This window comes from Carcharodon carcharias, chromosome 10 (assembly GCF_017639515.1).
Source record: "Carcharodon carcharias isolate sCarCar2 chromosome 10, sCarCar2.pri, whole genome shotgun sequence".
Taxonomy (NCBI): domain Eukaryota; kingdom Metazoa; phylum Chordata; class Chondrichthyes; order Lamniformes; family Lamnidae; genus Carcharodon; species Carcharodon carcharias.
The window spans coordinates 152641393-152655206 of record NC_054476.1 but is presented as its reverse complement, the minus strand read 5'-3'; the positions used below and the strand labels follow the sequence as shown (position 1 = coordinate 152655206).

General features: G+C 43.7%; 1 protein-coding gene across 1 annotated transcript in view; it reads left to right on the top strand.

The window, feature by feature from the left end:
- akap1b (A kinase (PRKA) anchor protein 1b) overlaps positions 1-13303 on the top strand; it is a 77061-nt gene extending 63758 nt beyond the window's left edge. Inside the window, exons 5-11 of the mRNA XM_041198319.1 lie at positions 1411-1535; positions 3901-4078; positions 5186-5336; positions 6820-6887; positions 6994-7067; positions 10107-10169; positions 12852-13303. Of these exons, the coding sequence (XP_041054253.1) occupies positions 1411-1535; positions 3901-4078; positions 5186-5336; positions 6820-6887; positions 6994-7067; positions 10107-10169; positions 12852-12914 (722 nt within the window). The 3' untranslated portion in view covers positions 12915-13303. The remainder of the gene's footprint in view (positions 1-1410; positions 1536-3900; positions 4079-5185; positions 5337-6819; positions 6888-6993; positions 7068-10106; positions 10170-12851) is intronic.
- Positions 13304-13814: the final 511 nt, after the last annotated feature.

The following is a 13814-nucleotide window of genomic DNA, read 5'->3' as shown; positions in this document are numbered from 1 at the left end:
CTTCCCAGAGTGCTCACCCTTGTCCCGCTGTTATCAAATTCTACTTTCTGACCTTAATGCCACCATCAGCACCTCCTTTAGCCAGTACCACTACCGTTAACACCCCTTTGTCCTTTTGTTTGACATCTTTGGCAACCTCTCCTTTGCCCCCACCTATCACTGGCCTTCTTTCCAGCTCCACACCCCATGCCCCCTCCCCAAACAGTATAAATTTCATCACACTTTTACTTCCCTTTAGCTCTGAAGAAGAGTCATACGGACTCGAAACGTTAATGCTGTTTCTCTCTCCACAAATGCTGTCAGACCTGCTGAGTTTTACCAGCATTTCCTGTTTTTGTTTTTCATTAATTTGTCCAGCTCTTTTTTTAAAAAAAAAAAATAATTAACCTGTATTGGCACACACCCCTCCAGGTGGTTGACTTGCTGAAAAGAGATTCCTTTTCGTGTCGATGAACTTTAAAATTTTATGCTCTAATTTTTAAAATCCTGGATGTTGTATCCTGAGGTTGTTGAACAAAAACGATGAACTACAATGTAAAGCCAGAACGGCTAATGTTTAACCACAAATCAAAGTGTGATGAACCATCTATTTCGAACATCACCCCTCCTTTGACTTGTCACTTAAATTCTGTGCTTCAGCAATTCCATAGTATTTTGCAGTAGTTCGCAATGTTATGCATTTAATAGATATTTAACTGATGTACTGATAGCAGTTTTGAATCTAATATCAACGTTGAAGAGAGCACAAGACTGCTGACTGGAGTTCTGAGGCCCAATGCTTGTCATGCTTGGCAGACATGGATACAATAAAGTGACTGGAGATCTGCAACCGCCTAATATAGAAACCTCATCCTTAACACAATACGCCACAGCTAAAGGTTCGCGCATTAAAATCCTCAAGGGGAGCTGGCCCCCCACCCCCCAAGCCGGCTTTTAACACTGAGCGGACTTGAGGTTATTTTATAGCGAGTGAAACTTTGCGGGAGTATGGGTTGATTTGGGTGTCGGGCAGCTTGAAACCCCACGGCCGAGTTGAGCGCGTGATCTAAGCTGACGTTTCAAGTGCCACATTGTTGGAGGCACCGACCCTCTAATGAGACTTTGAACTGAGACCCAATTTTATTTGATCAGCTGGATGTGGAAGAACTCACGAAACTTATTCAGAGTCGGGGGTGGGGCGCTGTTCCAATGTCTTGAGCCAATAAACCCCACCAAAACCCAGCTCTGGTGGTGGTGATTTTTTTTTGGAGTCTTTGAGCTGTGTGGATAGGCAAAAGTGGCAGCCAATACGTCTAAACTATAACAAGCAATTCATTGGTTATAAAGCAGTTTTATGTGCCCTGAGAGCATGGTTCACGTTATTAAAGTAAGGATTTAAATTCAACTGGGTTTCTTGCTCTTCCTAAACAGGGAATCAACATCAGGTAGATAAAGCACTTAACCTGATTGGAAAGAAGTTTAAGGAACTGGATCTTGGGAATCTATATGTCCCCCCTCCTCCTCTGACACTACCCTCATTACCGATAACTTCATGGGTAAGCTTTTTTGTTATTTACACTGGAACATCAAATATGTGAGTTATTTTGCTGTGGTTGTACCACAAAGCTCAGTTGCTGTCATGTTTTGCCCTGACAACATACTCAATTTTCAGGCTGTCCCTTCAGATTTTTGTTTTGGCTCCCGTTGATGGGGGTTTTAAAAACAAAACCCTCAGTTGTGTCATTTTGGCTGGTTCTTATGATCAGGGGAGGTGATGACGTAGTGATATTGTCACTGGACTAGTAATCCAGAGACCCAGGGTAATGCTCTGGGGACCCGGGTTCAAATCTCGCCACGGCAGACGGCGGAATTTGAATTCAATAAAAATCGGGAATTAAAAATCTGACGACCATGAAACCATTGTCGACTGTTATAAAAACTCATCTGGTTCACTAATGTCCTTTAGGGAAGGAAATCTGCTGACCTTACCTGGTCTGGCCTATACGAGACTCCAGACCCACTGCAGTGTGGTTGATTCTTAAATGCCCTCTGAACAAGGGCAGTTAGGGATGGGCAATAAATGCTGGCTTAGCCAGCGATGCCCACACCCCATGAACAAATTTTTTTTTTAAAAAAAGGGTCTCACCTGAGAGCAAAAATTTGAACCTGTAATATTCATATTTCAGCCCAGGAGATTGGATGGAACTCTGTTCAAGCAACATAAACTATAGTGTCACTATAGACAGTTTATGTCCTGATATAGGCCAGCTCAGTACATAGTGCAAAGTATTTACAGCACAGAAACAGTTGGCCCAAAAAGTCAGACTGATGCTTATACTCTGCATGAGCCTTCTCTTGCCCATCTTCCAACACCATCCACATAGCTATTCTTCCCTGTGCTTATCGACCTCCCTTTAAGTACATCGATACCAATTGCCACACTAATTCCCGGTGATAGTGAGTTCCACATTCTCACCACTCTGGGTGAGGAAGTTTCTCCTGAATTCCTGATTGGATTTGTTTGTGATTATTTTATATTTTGGGCGTTCGCCCTGGCCTTGCCTGCAAGTGGAAAGGTCTTCACTGCGTCTTGCCTACTGAACTCTTTCATAATCTTGAAGACCTCTAACGGGTCACCCCTCGATCCCCTCTCTTTTCTAGAGGAAAAAACCCCAGCCTGATTTGAGGTCGCATTAGTGAACATTTAGAAACGCGAGATGATTTAAGTATAGCCAGCATGGATTTGTTAAAGTTGTTGTGCTTGATGCACTTAAGTTTTTAAAGTGACTTAAAGTGTGTGTGTGTGGTGACATATCTCTCAAGATTTGTTCCAAACAACTAGGTGTCAGCTAAAACAGAGAAGTGTCGATAGAAAATTGGCTAGGGGGAGAGTAAAGGGTTATGGTGTCATGTAGATTGGGGAAGGTAGTACATTTGTTCAGCCCCTGATCAGTGCTTTTGTATCCATGTATAGAGAGCCACTCCAATCGGATGCTTTATCTGAATTTGCTACCTACTCAAATCAGGGGGTCTACCAAATGGAGGCTTAACAGATTTCAGAAGGGTATAGATTAGTGGAATGGAGAGTCAGGCACTGTTAACTCTATGGTGAGGGCCTGCAGCATAAAATGGACTGTAAATTTGAAACCTTGTGGTTCCTGAGCAAGGATTGCTAGTGTGGGATTTGGGGGAGGGTATTGAAGCATCGTGGTCTGTCGTTGATTTCTGCGTGGTGACATTAGAGGGGGTCGCATTGTTGCCTCCTAAAAGCGGCAGGAATTTGTAGAAATCAGAACAGAAAATTGCTCCAGTGAAGTAAATGATGCTGCAATAACCATTAAACCATCACAGGAGCTCACTAAGGGCTTCAGACCAGGTGACAAGATGCAATTACTAAGTGGAGGAGTGTGATGAAGTAAATTCTGGATGTAATCACAAAGAATGGAGGAATATACTTGATGGAAAGCTTGTCAAACAAGTGACTGAGTTTAAAACGCTTATTCATCTAATTTTAGAACACTTGTTTTGATTAATTTCTGCAGCATTACAGCTAATAATGTTCTGAAATTGCGTAACCAATGAAAACACTTAAATCTGTACCAGGCAAGACACATAAATGTCATAAATTCTGTAATAGACAAACTTAAGAGCTTCTTAGCAGGGGACTGTCTCATGTGCAGTGTTAAAAGGTTCCTTGCTGTGACACAGCTTTATGAAGGTCAGCCGTCGAGTGAATTATTGGACACTTAATATTTTTATATATCTTTTAAATTTGTAGGTTTAAGTTGAAGGAAACCTTCATGCCTAGTCTGACAGCCTGGAGCTTAAAATTGTTCAAAGATGTGTGGGAGTACTTGGATTGACCTGCAATTTTTCTTCCTTCCCCTTAGCGTCTAATTGAAATTAACTTTGTCATCACAGCTCATGCTTCCAGATGGTGTGACCGTTGATGTGTTGGTGGTGAATATCGTGAATGCTGGCCACATGTTTGTACAGCAGCATACACACCCTACGTGCCATGTACTACGCAACATGGATCAACAAATGTTCCTCCTCTACTCTCAGCCAGGAATCCCGACACTAACGCCTCCGTTAGAAGTTAAGTGTTTCTAGCCTTTGATTTGTGAATTAGTCTACATTTGGACTAGAATGCAGAGAGAGGTTATTGCCCATAACACGAGGTACATTCCCCAGTTCATGAGCGCATGCTCGAGCAAGCACTTTACCTGTGTCGTGGATTATATCCCTGACTTTCTCTGCCTGCCTGCACCTAAATGTGATTCTTGAGACCAATTATGGCACACCACTTTCCAAATAAGTAGCTTCTACCTTTTTACTGAATCTGACCAGTTGACCTGAGGTACTTCCTTGCCCTGGACCCTCCAACCAGCAGAGACAGCCTGCCTCTCTCTCTCTCTCTCTCTCTCTCTCTCTCTCTCTCTCTATATATATACTATTAGTTCATCTTAATATCTTAAACTGCAATTAAATTGCCTCTTAACCGTCTAACTGGTAGGGAATACAATTCTTGCTTGCCTAATCTTTGTACTTTAACCTTATTTGGAGCTTGTGTATCATCCTGGTAAATCCATGCTACACTCCCTCGGTATCCTTCCCAACGGGTGGTGTTCAGAACGGTGCACATTACTCCAGTTATAGCGCATCAGGGCTTTGTAAAGATGAAGCATGACTTATACACCTTTTTCTTTCCTGGCCCCCCCCCCCCCCCCCCCACCCCACCCCCCCCCAACCTCTCTCCTGTATGTATTCCCATATTGTAGTCCGCTGGATATTGACCTGGTTTATATCGGCCTTCGTCCAATTTGGAAAGTCTTGAGACAGCCACCCGGTGTGGCACTAACAATGCACACACCAGCTCGAGATTCTCTTCTATGACCGACCTAGGTGAACTAGGGTTGCAGGAGGCTGGTATGGGCTATAAAGGCCCACATGGACTAGTTGGGCCGAATGGCCTCTTTCTGCGCCAAAACCTGGCGTAGTTGGGTTTCGACAAACACCCTTTCTGATGTTGGCCTGCAAATGACCAATTTTATTGAATTCAATCTTGCAATTTTTCCAAAGTGGGATTTGAACTTGCAATCTTCTAGTTTTAGTCCAGTACCATCACTACGTCCTTTACTAGCTTGTTGTTAGCGGTAAAGTGATGCAAAAAAAGAATTTGTCATGTGTCTTTTCAATCCTACAGTTGGAATAATCTGTGCAGCTCCTGCAGTTGATGGTGCCTGGTGGCGTGCACAAGTTGTTGCCTATTTTGAGGAGACAAATGAAGTTGAAATCCGATATGTTGATTATGGTGGCTATGAACGAGTTAAAATTGAAGCACTACGGCAAATCAGGTGATTTACCTATTCCTCCTAAAGTTTAAGTATACCATTTAACTTGAGGTAGACCAATATAGAAAATTCCCAAGCTAATGCACAGGGGTATGAACTAGCTGCTTAAAGTCTACAGCAGTGTCCTGTTGTGATGGACCTAAATGGGCAGAGTCAATTCCCTCTGGGTGTAGGAGGTGGCTTCAGTTAATCTACATTCCACTTGGAGCTGGTTATGGAGTATTGCCCTTTAACAGGGGAATGCTTGCCATAAATTTGAGGTTCAAAATCTACTTTTGTGCCAATGTGGACACCGTTCAGATCTCTCTTCCTGCTAAGTGATAGTTAAGGAGGAAGCTTTTGTGTCCTGCAGTATCTCCAATACAAATGCTAGGTAGCATGACTTTATGCAACCTGGATACTGCTTCAGAACTGCCCAACCCAGGAAGGTGATCACAGGTTGAGCCTACAGCCTGGTGTCTCTGATCCAATCCATTGCAATCTCAAGCCCCCGGGTGCTTCCAAGTGTTAGTGCCACCAGAGTAGAAAGGATGACCCTACTTGGTCTCCATGTAGGAGAAAATATCGTCTTTGATTTAACTTTAATAGTGAGCTGCGTTTTCTTTTGGAAGGGCAGTGGAAGAAACATCCCAAAAATTCTCAGTAAGGGATTCCAGAGTTAACTAAACAGGAAGGCAAAGCCATTGCTGGGACTGCCTTGGCTACAATCAGATGGACAAGTTAGAACCAAGCAAGGGCAGTCCGAGTGCACTGGGTAATGGAGGGAATGCTACAGAGTGGGTGGGGGTGGTTGGTAAAGGGTACTGAGGGTTAATTGCAGAGCATGGCAACCGATCAGGCCATTTCAGTGCTTTGGAAAGGGGCAAACGGTGACTGAAGCATTCAAATGTCACCAGTGAGTAAGGGCATCAAGGGTGGAGTTGAGGGGGTGACTGAGCAAATTATTGTAGTAAATGGAAGAGCAAATGGCTAGGAATTTGGGAGTTTGGTGAATTATTAGTGTCTTGAGTTGATTTTTCAGGCCACAGGCTGAAGTGGGATGAGCGGCTAGGAGGATGTGGGTGGTGATGGATACAAGGAGCTGCTTGGAGATGGCCCTGTCCGATGCACTGAGGGAAACTAGGTCAGAAGATGGTCATTTTGAGGGGGTGACTGTGCATGTAAGGCATGAGAGTCTTGAAGAGGGAGAGGTGTAGGGAAGAGGGAGATATATAGGGAGGGTAAGAGAGTAGGGAATTCTGAGGTCCTTGCTCCCTCAGCAACACTAGCACCTCAAAGAAAGTGTTATTGGAGGAATTGCCTCCTATTGATGTACAGCTAGAACAGTAACAAGCTCTTCAGAAAACACAGTGCATCTATTGAATGTAAAACATCCTTAAGAACTTGCAAGCTTCTACATTCAGGATGCGAGAGGAATGGGAGTAGTGTTTTCACTATCATTCCCATATATGCTGCTTGTCTGAACATTTTTTTAATATACCAACAGGTCTGATTTTGTATCACTACCTTTCCAAGGGACCGAGGTCCTGCTAGACAATATAATGCCCCTCCCAGGTAAGTGATCAATGCTGTGCATTCCAAATTGTGCTATATGCCATTCTTAAATTCTGCTTCTTACAGATTAAAAGCTGTGTCCTTTGTCACTTTCTGTGCTTGACAGGTGAGGACCATTTCTCAGAAGAAGCGAACACTGCAATGGATGAAATGACACGTGGTGCCGCTTTGCTTGCACAGGTGAGATGTGCTCGGAAGGTGGTGGTTTCTAACTCTTCAGATGTGTGGTATTGTTTTTGTGCTTGCCTGTGAAAGCTAGTGTTGTGGATTAGAACGGTCTCCCGTTTTGGGGGCACTGATATCCTGGTGAGGTAGAGTGCTAGGCTCTCCACAGTGAAACGCCTTGCCCTGACTTCACAAAGATTGCCAATTGACTGACCATTCTAATTGCCAGCCAAGTCTGAATTAGAGGCAGATTGAATTACAATCTGGAGATTGTAACCTAGATCGCCCAGGAGATCCTGTTGAGATTGTTCAGTATTCACTCTTAGGGCCTTTTACCACCATTCATTCCGTCGCTCCATACTAGATTCTGGACCTGCAAGGCTGATATCTCTCATCCCCTTTTACTCTCTAGTCGCTCCACTCTTTCCTGTTGTTTTTGTTTTGTGCTTCTGTTTGAGAGATTAATTTTGCCTGCCACTTTGGCATTGGGTTATGAACTTATAGGGGAAAAGATATAGCTCAGGAAATTCTTAGCAGGAATTTCTCTCATTGGGTGAACACTGAGGAGCTCATGAGTGGTTCTGACTGCGCAGCCATGGGAACTATGTCCTTTTGTCCAGTAAATCATCGCCTGCAGAGTCTACCAAAAAAAATTGGGCAGGACTTAAGGGTCATGGTGTTGTGAATTCACTTAAACATTGTGGCTACTCTGCACTCTTCGCTTATAATGAAAATTAGTCTTATGAAAGTGCTTGCGTGGCCGGTGATGATGTATGGCTGTGAGAGTTGGCCCACCAATAAGAGGGACAAGGCTCGAATAGGACCGTTTGAAATGAAGGGACTCAGACAGGTATTACCTGTCATGGACAACCAAGCAGATGAACAAGTGGGTGCTCAAGAAAGCTGGTGTTCAGAGGAACTTGTTGGAGGTAGTGATACCAAGGAAACGCTCACTTTGAACGTGTGATGTTAACAGGAGGGGCGTGTTTGGAAAAAGAGAGAATCCAAGGAAAAACTTCTGGAAAATGTGCTCAAGGAAGACCCAAGATGGCACGGATGGATAATATCAACGTGGACAGGCCTCCCTATGGGACAGGCAGTGAGAGCAGCAGAGAATAGGAAACTGTGGAGAAGGATTATTCATAGTGCAGCCAGCAGGCACAATGAGGACTGATGGAAAAACAAGACCAGCAAGATGCACCTTTGTCACCCTGCCCTGATGATTCACTTGGTGTTAAACAAATGTGCAGAGCAATTGATGTCCAGTTCAATTCCTATCCAATTGCTGAGTTGACTGGTTTCAGCTAGTGTGGCCATAGGGCCACTCTCACTTGCCTCTTTGGGCTAGAAAAGGATAATCGTTTGGTAGCGCTTGAACATTGCTGAAAAAAGACATTTTGTCAAAGCTTTTCATCTTGCACTCATCAGGAAAATCGCAAGAACGTTAGGATAAGTAACAACTTTATACTGTGAGATGAGTGCTGATTGACTGGCAAGTGGACACTGGTCGAGACATTGCCATAGAGAATGCACCAGTTAATGGTGACTGACAGTTAACCAATCAGAGTCCAGCTATCTGGTTTAAAATTTCTGACCATGCTTGGCAGTTAACTGTCAGTCAGCATTAACTGGTGCATTCTCCATGGCAGTGCCTCTACCAGAGTCCATTTGCTAACCAATCAGTGCACTCTTTTCATACAGTATAAAGTTGTTGCTTCCCCAGGCATTGATATTCTTTGTGATTGTCCTGATGACTACAAGACAGAAAAGTTCAACAAAATGCCTTTTTTCAACATTTGGAGAGTTTTAACTCTATTTATCTGATGGGGTAGATAGAGAGAAACTATTTTCCCTAGTGGAATGAGCCCAGAAAAGGGGGCATAACCTTTTGAAGTTAAGAGCTAGACTGTTCAGAGATGATATCAGGAAGTACTTCCAGATTCCCACTGCCCTGAGAGAGAGGAAGGAACTCAAGCTGTTGAGGTTGGAAGTCAATTAAATTTTAAAAACTGAGGTTGATGGTTTTTACTTGTTGGGTAGGGACACAGGGACATGAAACCAAGATTAGAGGATGTTGAGGTATATATCAACCATGAGTTAGCACAACATAAAGGGGCTGAATGGCCTACTCTTCCTACGTATATGTTCCAACAATCTTGTTTGCCTTGCATGGGCTCAAGGAGAGGGGGCATTGTTAGACTTGACAGTGAAGCCCTTGCACCTGAATGGTCTCTTTGCATTCAATGCCCACGTATAAAGTGTAGCTGTGGGTGAGGTTGACAAAACTATGGCACTGTGCACCAATAAGAGGTTACCTTTTTCTGCTGTGGTATTTTGTTAAAACATTGAGGGGGCTCAACAGTGTAATGCTGAGAGGATGTTTTCCCCTTGTGGGGGAACCTAGAACTAGGAGACACAGTTTAAAGATAATGGGTCTCCCGTTTAAGATGGAGATGATGAGGAATTTCTTCTGAGGATTGTTAGCCTCCTTTGGAATTCTCTTCCCCAATGAGGAGTGACAGCTGGGTTATTGAATATATTCAAGGCTTGAGTTTGACCAATATTTTTTTTAAATTATTGACAAGGGAGTTGAGGGTTAAGGGGGGATGGGCAGGCAGGAAAGTGGAGTTAACGGCCGCAATCAGAACTGCCACGATCTTATTGAATGGTGGAGCGGGCTTGAGGGGCTGAAAAGTACCTACTGCTCCTATTTCTTACCTTAAGTAAGCAGGGTACTGGGAGTTTCTTGCCTGCCCAGAGAATTCGGAAGTGTGTCTGTATCTAAATTTATATGATGCGATTTTGGTGTGCCCCCTTCTACACCCTCCCCCCAACCTTCAACAAAATGCCTTCAGTCAATCCTTGTTGCTCCTGACTGAGCACTTGTGGTGTTATCCGAGGAGCTCTACCCAGTGTGAATTTCGGCCTTCGGTGGGGAGGGGGGGATCTAAAGGGAGAAATTTGTGGATATTTTATTTGTGATTAAACAATGTCTATCTTGCGAAGTTGCAGTTTTGTTCAGTGTTGTATTGAACCTTGCTTTTCCTATTTCAGGTAACTGGTTATGACAACACTGGCGTGCCTCTAATAAACTTGTGGAGTATAGTCGGTGATGAGGTAAGTTAAGAACCTTGTAGCTAACGTCTAGGAGGCGAGACTTCAAAACCGATTTTCCTGATCTTTACAGAGTTGCTTTGAAAACATTTTAAGAAGCCTCAATCTGTCGGCCTGTAGGTTTCTGGATATTGCTGTGAACTTTCTCTAGTGTCTGAAGCAATTTGACTTGGGTGGTGTTTGATTTAGCAGTTCCCTTAGCCGAGCTGCAGCGCTGCTCGTTTTCCCTTTCCCTAGGCCAGGCCCCCTCGTTGGATTCGTGGGCTGCCTTTAATGGCAGAATGCTTTTGCGTAACAAAAAGTGTAGCATTGACCAGGCCCCCTCTTCTAAATCATGGGCACAAAGCAGTGGGTGAGCCTGTTTGGCTGAATCGACCACATGGTGTTTATCTCGAGCCAGAAGGTTTGCCCTCGGATTTGTCTTGGGTTGCCGAGGTTTAAGGCTCACACGCTGGCTTGAAATCGATATTTCAAATGCTGCACAAAGTTCAGTTGTGATGTAAAATAGTCTTAGGAAAATCCCTAAAGCGTTACCAGGAATATCTCTTGCCTATGTCCCCTGATTTATGCACCCTCACCCACTCCCCTCAGTGATCCATGTCCCTGGACTAATAAATCCATCGGCCGGGCTAATGCTCTTGAAACACAGGGCCAAATCCAACTGCAGCAGTTGGAATTTAAATTCAATTCATTAATAAAATTAAACTAATTAATGTCTTCGTAATGGTAGCTGTTTGAACTATCATCGATTATCGTATCCTTCAGGGAAGGACATCTGTTCTTACCCAGTCTGGCCTACGTGTGACTCCAGACCTATAGCAGTGTGGTTGTCTCTTAACTGCCCTTTGAAACTGCTTAGTGAGCCACTTGGTTGTACCAAGCCAATACAAAAACCAGTGGCTCAAGAAGGTGGCTCACCACCGCCACCTTGAGGGCAGTTAGGGATGGCCAACAATGCTAGCCATGCCAGCACTGCCAACGTCCCATCAAAGAATAAGAGCAAACGCCACCTTCCCACTGAGGTTATATTAAGAATGCCTTCATTAATTCAGTTGGCTTTATGTTTTGTGGAGCAAATAGCCTTAAATGCTCTGCCTCCCACACCAATGTTGCCTATGAATTTCAGTGCCAGTGTGACGCCAGGTATGTAGGCCCCTGCATCCCAACGACTGGGGGATTGTATCAAACAGCACGTTCCCTCCGACCATACTCAACCAGCCCATGCTTGCAAAACTTCGGAACGTGGCGTCCAACATGAGATCTGATTCTGTGATTGGACAGCACTGGCTAAATGTGTCCATGCCTTGCACCTTTTTCAACTAAACAGAAGCTTGGGAGACAGCTATTCCCTGGTTCATTTCCTGTGGCAATGTCTTGACTGTTGACCTGCCTGGTTTGAATTTAAGCAAAAGCTTGGCAGTTAACTGTTCCCTGGTGCATTCTCCATGGCATGCCTCTACTAATCAAAGCCCATTTGCCAACCAATCAGCACCCTCTTCTCATGCAGTATAAATTGTTGATCCCTTCGAGATTTGGTATTCTTCGCAAGACAAAAAGCTTCAACAGCATGTCTCTGTTTTCAGCAATACTCAAGTTTTGCACTATCAAGTATTAATAAATTAGTTACATAAATAAAATTGTCTCATTACCTGGCCTTCATTTCAATTAAACAAGTTTAGTTTTCTGTTGAAGGGCGTGTTTGTCAGCACCCACTTGAAAGGCACTACAGAAATGCAAGATTTTTTTTCTTTCATGTCCTTTGGACATCCCAAAGCCCAGCCATTATTTTTGAGGTGCTAATCATCCTGTTAGCAAGCCCTTCAAGGAACCAGGCAAGGTGGTCCCAGGAAGGAATTATCCACTCAATCTGTGTAGCCATGTTGCAAATTCCTCGCCCACTTAAACTCCTAATGCAGTCTTTGTGCATGACTGAGGACAGTATAAAGAATCCCTTTGTCCAACTCAAACCTGTGAGCATAATAAAGGTTTAACTGTTTGTATACTTGAAATGTAATACTGTCTGGTCAGAATTGTTTTTGCAATAGAAGTTGCTTTGTCCATTAATTTGACTTGACTCTACAAATAACAAAGACTTGCATTTATGCTGCGCTTTTCACAGCCACTGGCCGTCTCAAAGCACCTTTTACAGCCCGTGAAGTGCTTTTGAAATGTGGTCGTTGTAATGTCGGAAATGTGGCAGCCAATTTGCACGCACAAGCTGCGATTGTGTTAATGACTAAATCTGTTTTTGTGACATTGAGGGCTAAATATTAGTCGGGACACCAGGGATAACTCCCCCGCTCCTCTCTGAAATATGCCTTGGGGCCTTTTACATCCACCTGAGCAGGCAAATGGGGTCTTGGTTTAACATCCCATCTGCAAGTTTGATGGTGCATTGCTTCCTCGGTACTGCACGCAAGTGTCTGCCTTGATGTTTTGTGCTCAGCCCCTGGAGCGGGACTAACCCAGAACCTTGTGATTCCAGAGGCAAGAGCGCTACCAACTGAGCCACGGTGGCCGCAGCACAATTGAGAGTTCAGTGTGTCAAATTGGATCAGATCATTTGAATTGAGCCATGTATGTTTTACGTGCCCGTTCTCCCAGAGAACTGCATGAGTATGTCTGCTATGGGAAATGCTAAAATCTTTTTTTTCTCTCTCTCTCTCTGTTTCCCCCCTCTCCAAGGTGCTGTTTTTAAACCGAATTCTGGTGGAGAAAGGACACGCGCAGTGGATAGAAAACTATTAGTTGCCTGAGGCCCTTTTCTAAACTCATTTTGCACTGCATTGTAATTCAATCATTTGCTAGCTGTGCGGACGTGTATATAAGTCACTGTATTAATATTTTGTAAGATCTCACTGGAGTACATAAAGGGAACTTTTTCAGAAAAATTATGGAGTTTAATAGGTAAGTGATTGTTACTCAGTTAAAGTCATGTCTGATCAATTTGGTATTTAAGAAACAAAAAACTTAATTGTCATTGTACAGAATAGTTTTGCTAGATTACTTGAATGGAATGATATTGTGATCAATGAACTCTTGGCTACTTGGTTGTACAGATCTGTAAAAAGTATCAAGAAAAACTGACAGAACTGAGCTTGTGTGGTGGTTTTTTTCTAATTATAATTTGAAGCTTCTCACAGTCTGTGTTTGTGTCATTTTTGGTTCAGTTTTGGAGTGAGGATTGGCGCCGGTTTGTTTGCCCACTTTGATTTTTGTGTGCATTACTACTGACTGACTGCCGCTTGCCAGTTCATGGCATTCTTGCTTTAAGGTTGTGGGTTCAAGGCCCACTTCTTCATAATCCAAGGGGACACCAGTGCAGCACTGAGGGAATGCACTCCTGCTTGAAGTGCTCTTGTTCCGATCAGATCCCGATTACTGAATCACTTTGGAGGATATTAATGACTCCATGCGACTAATTAAACAAGAGTTACATAGTTGTCCTGGCCAACATCCCACCCTTGTACCCGTCATCAGAACCAGATTGCCTAGTTATTGGGCTCCTTGTGGGATCTTGCTGTTTAGTGTCTACCACATTTGCCCCCAGGTATTCTTCCAAAGTGACAGCATGGAATGCACTTTGGGGTATTTCAGGAAGACCACTACTCCCTGCGTGTAAAGTGGCCAAAAAAGTGAGCATCTTGT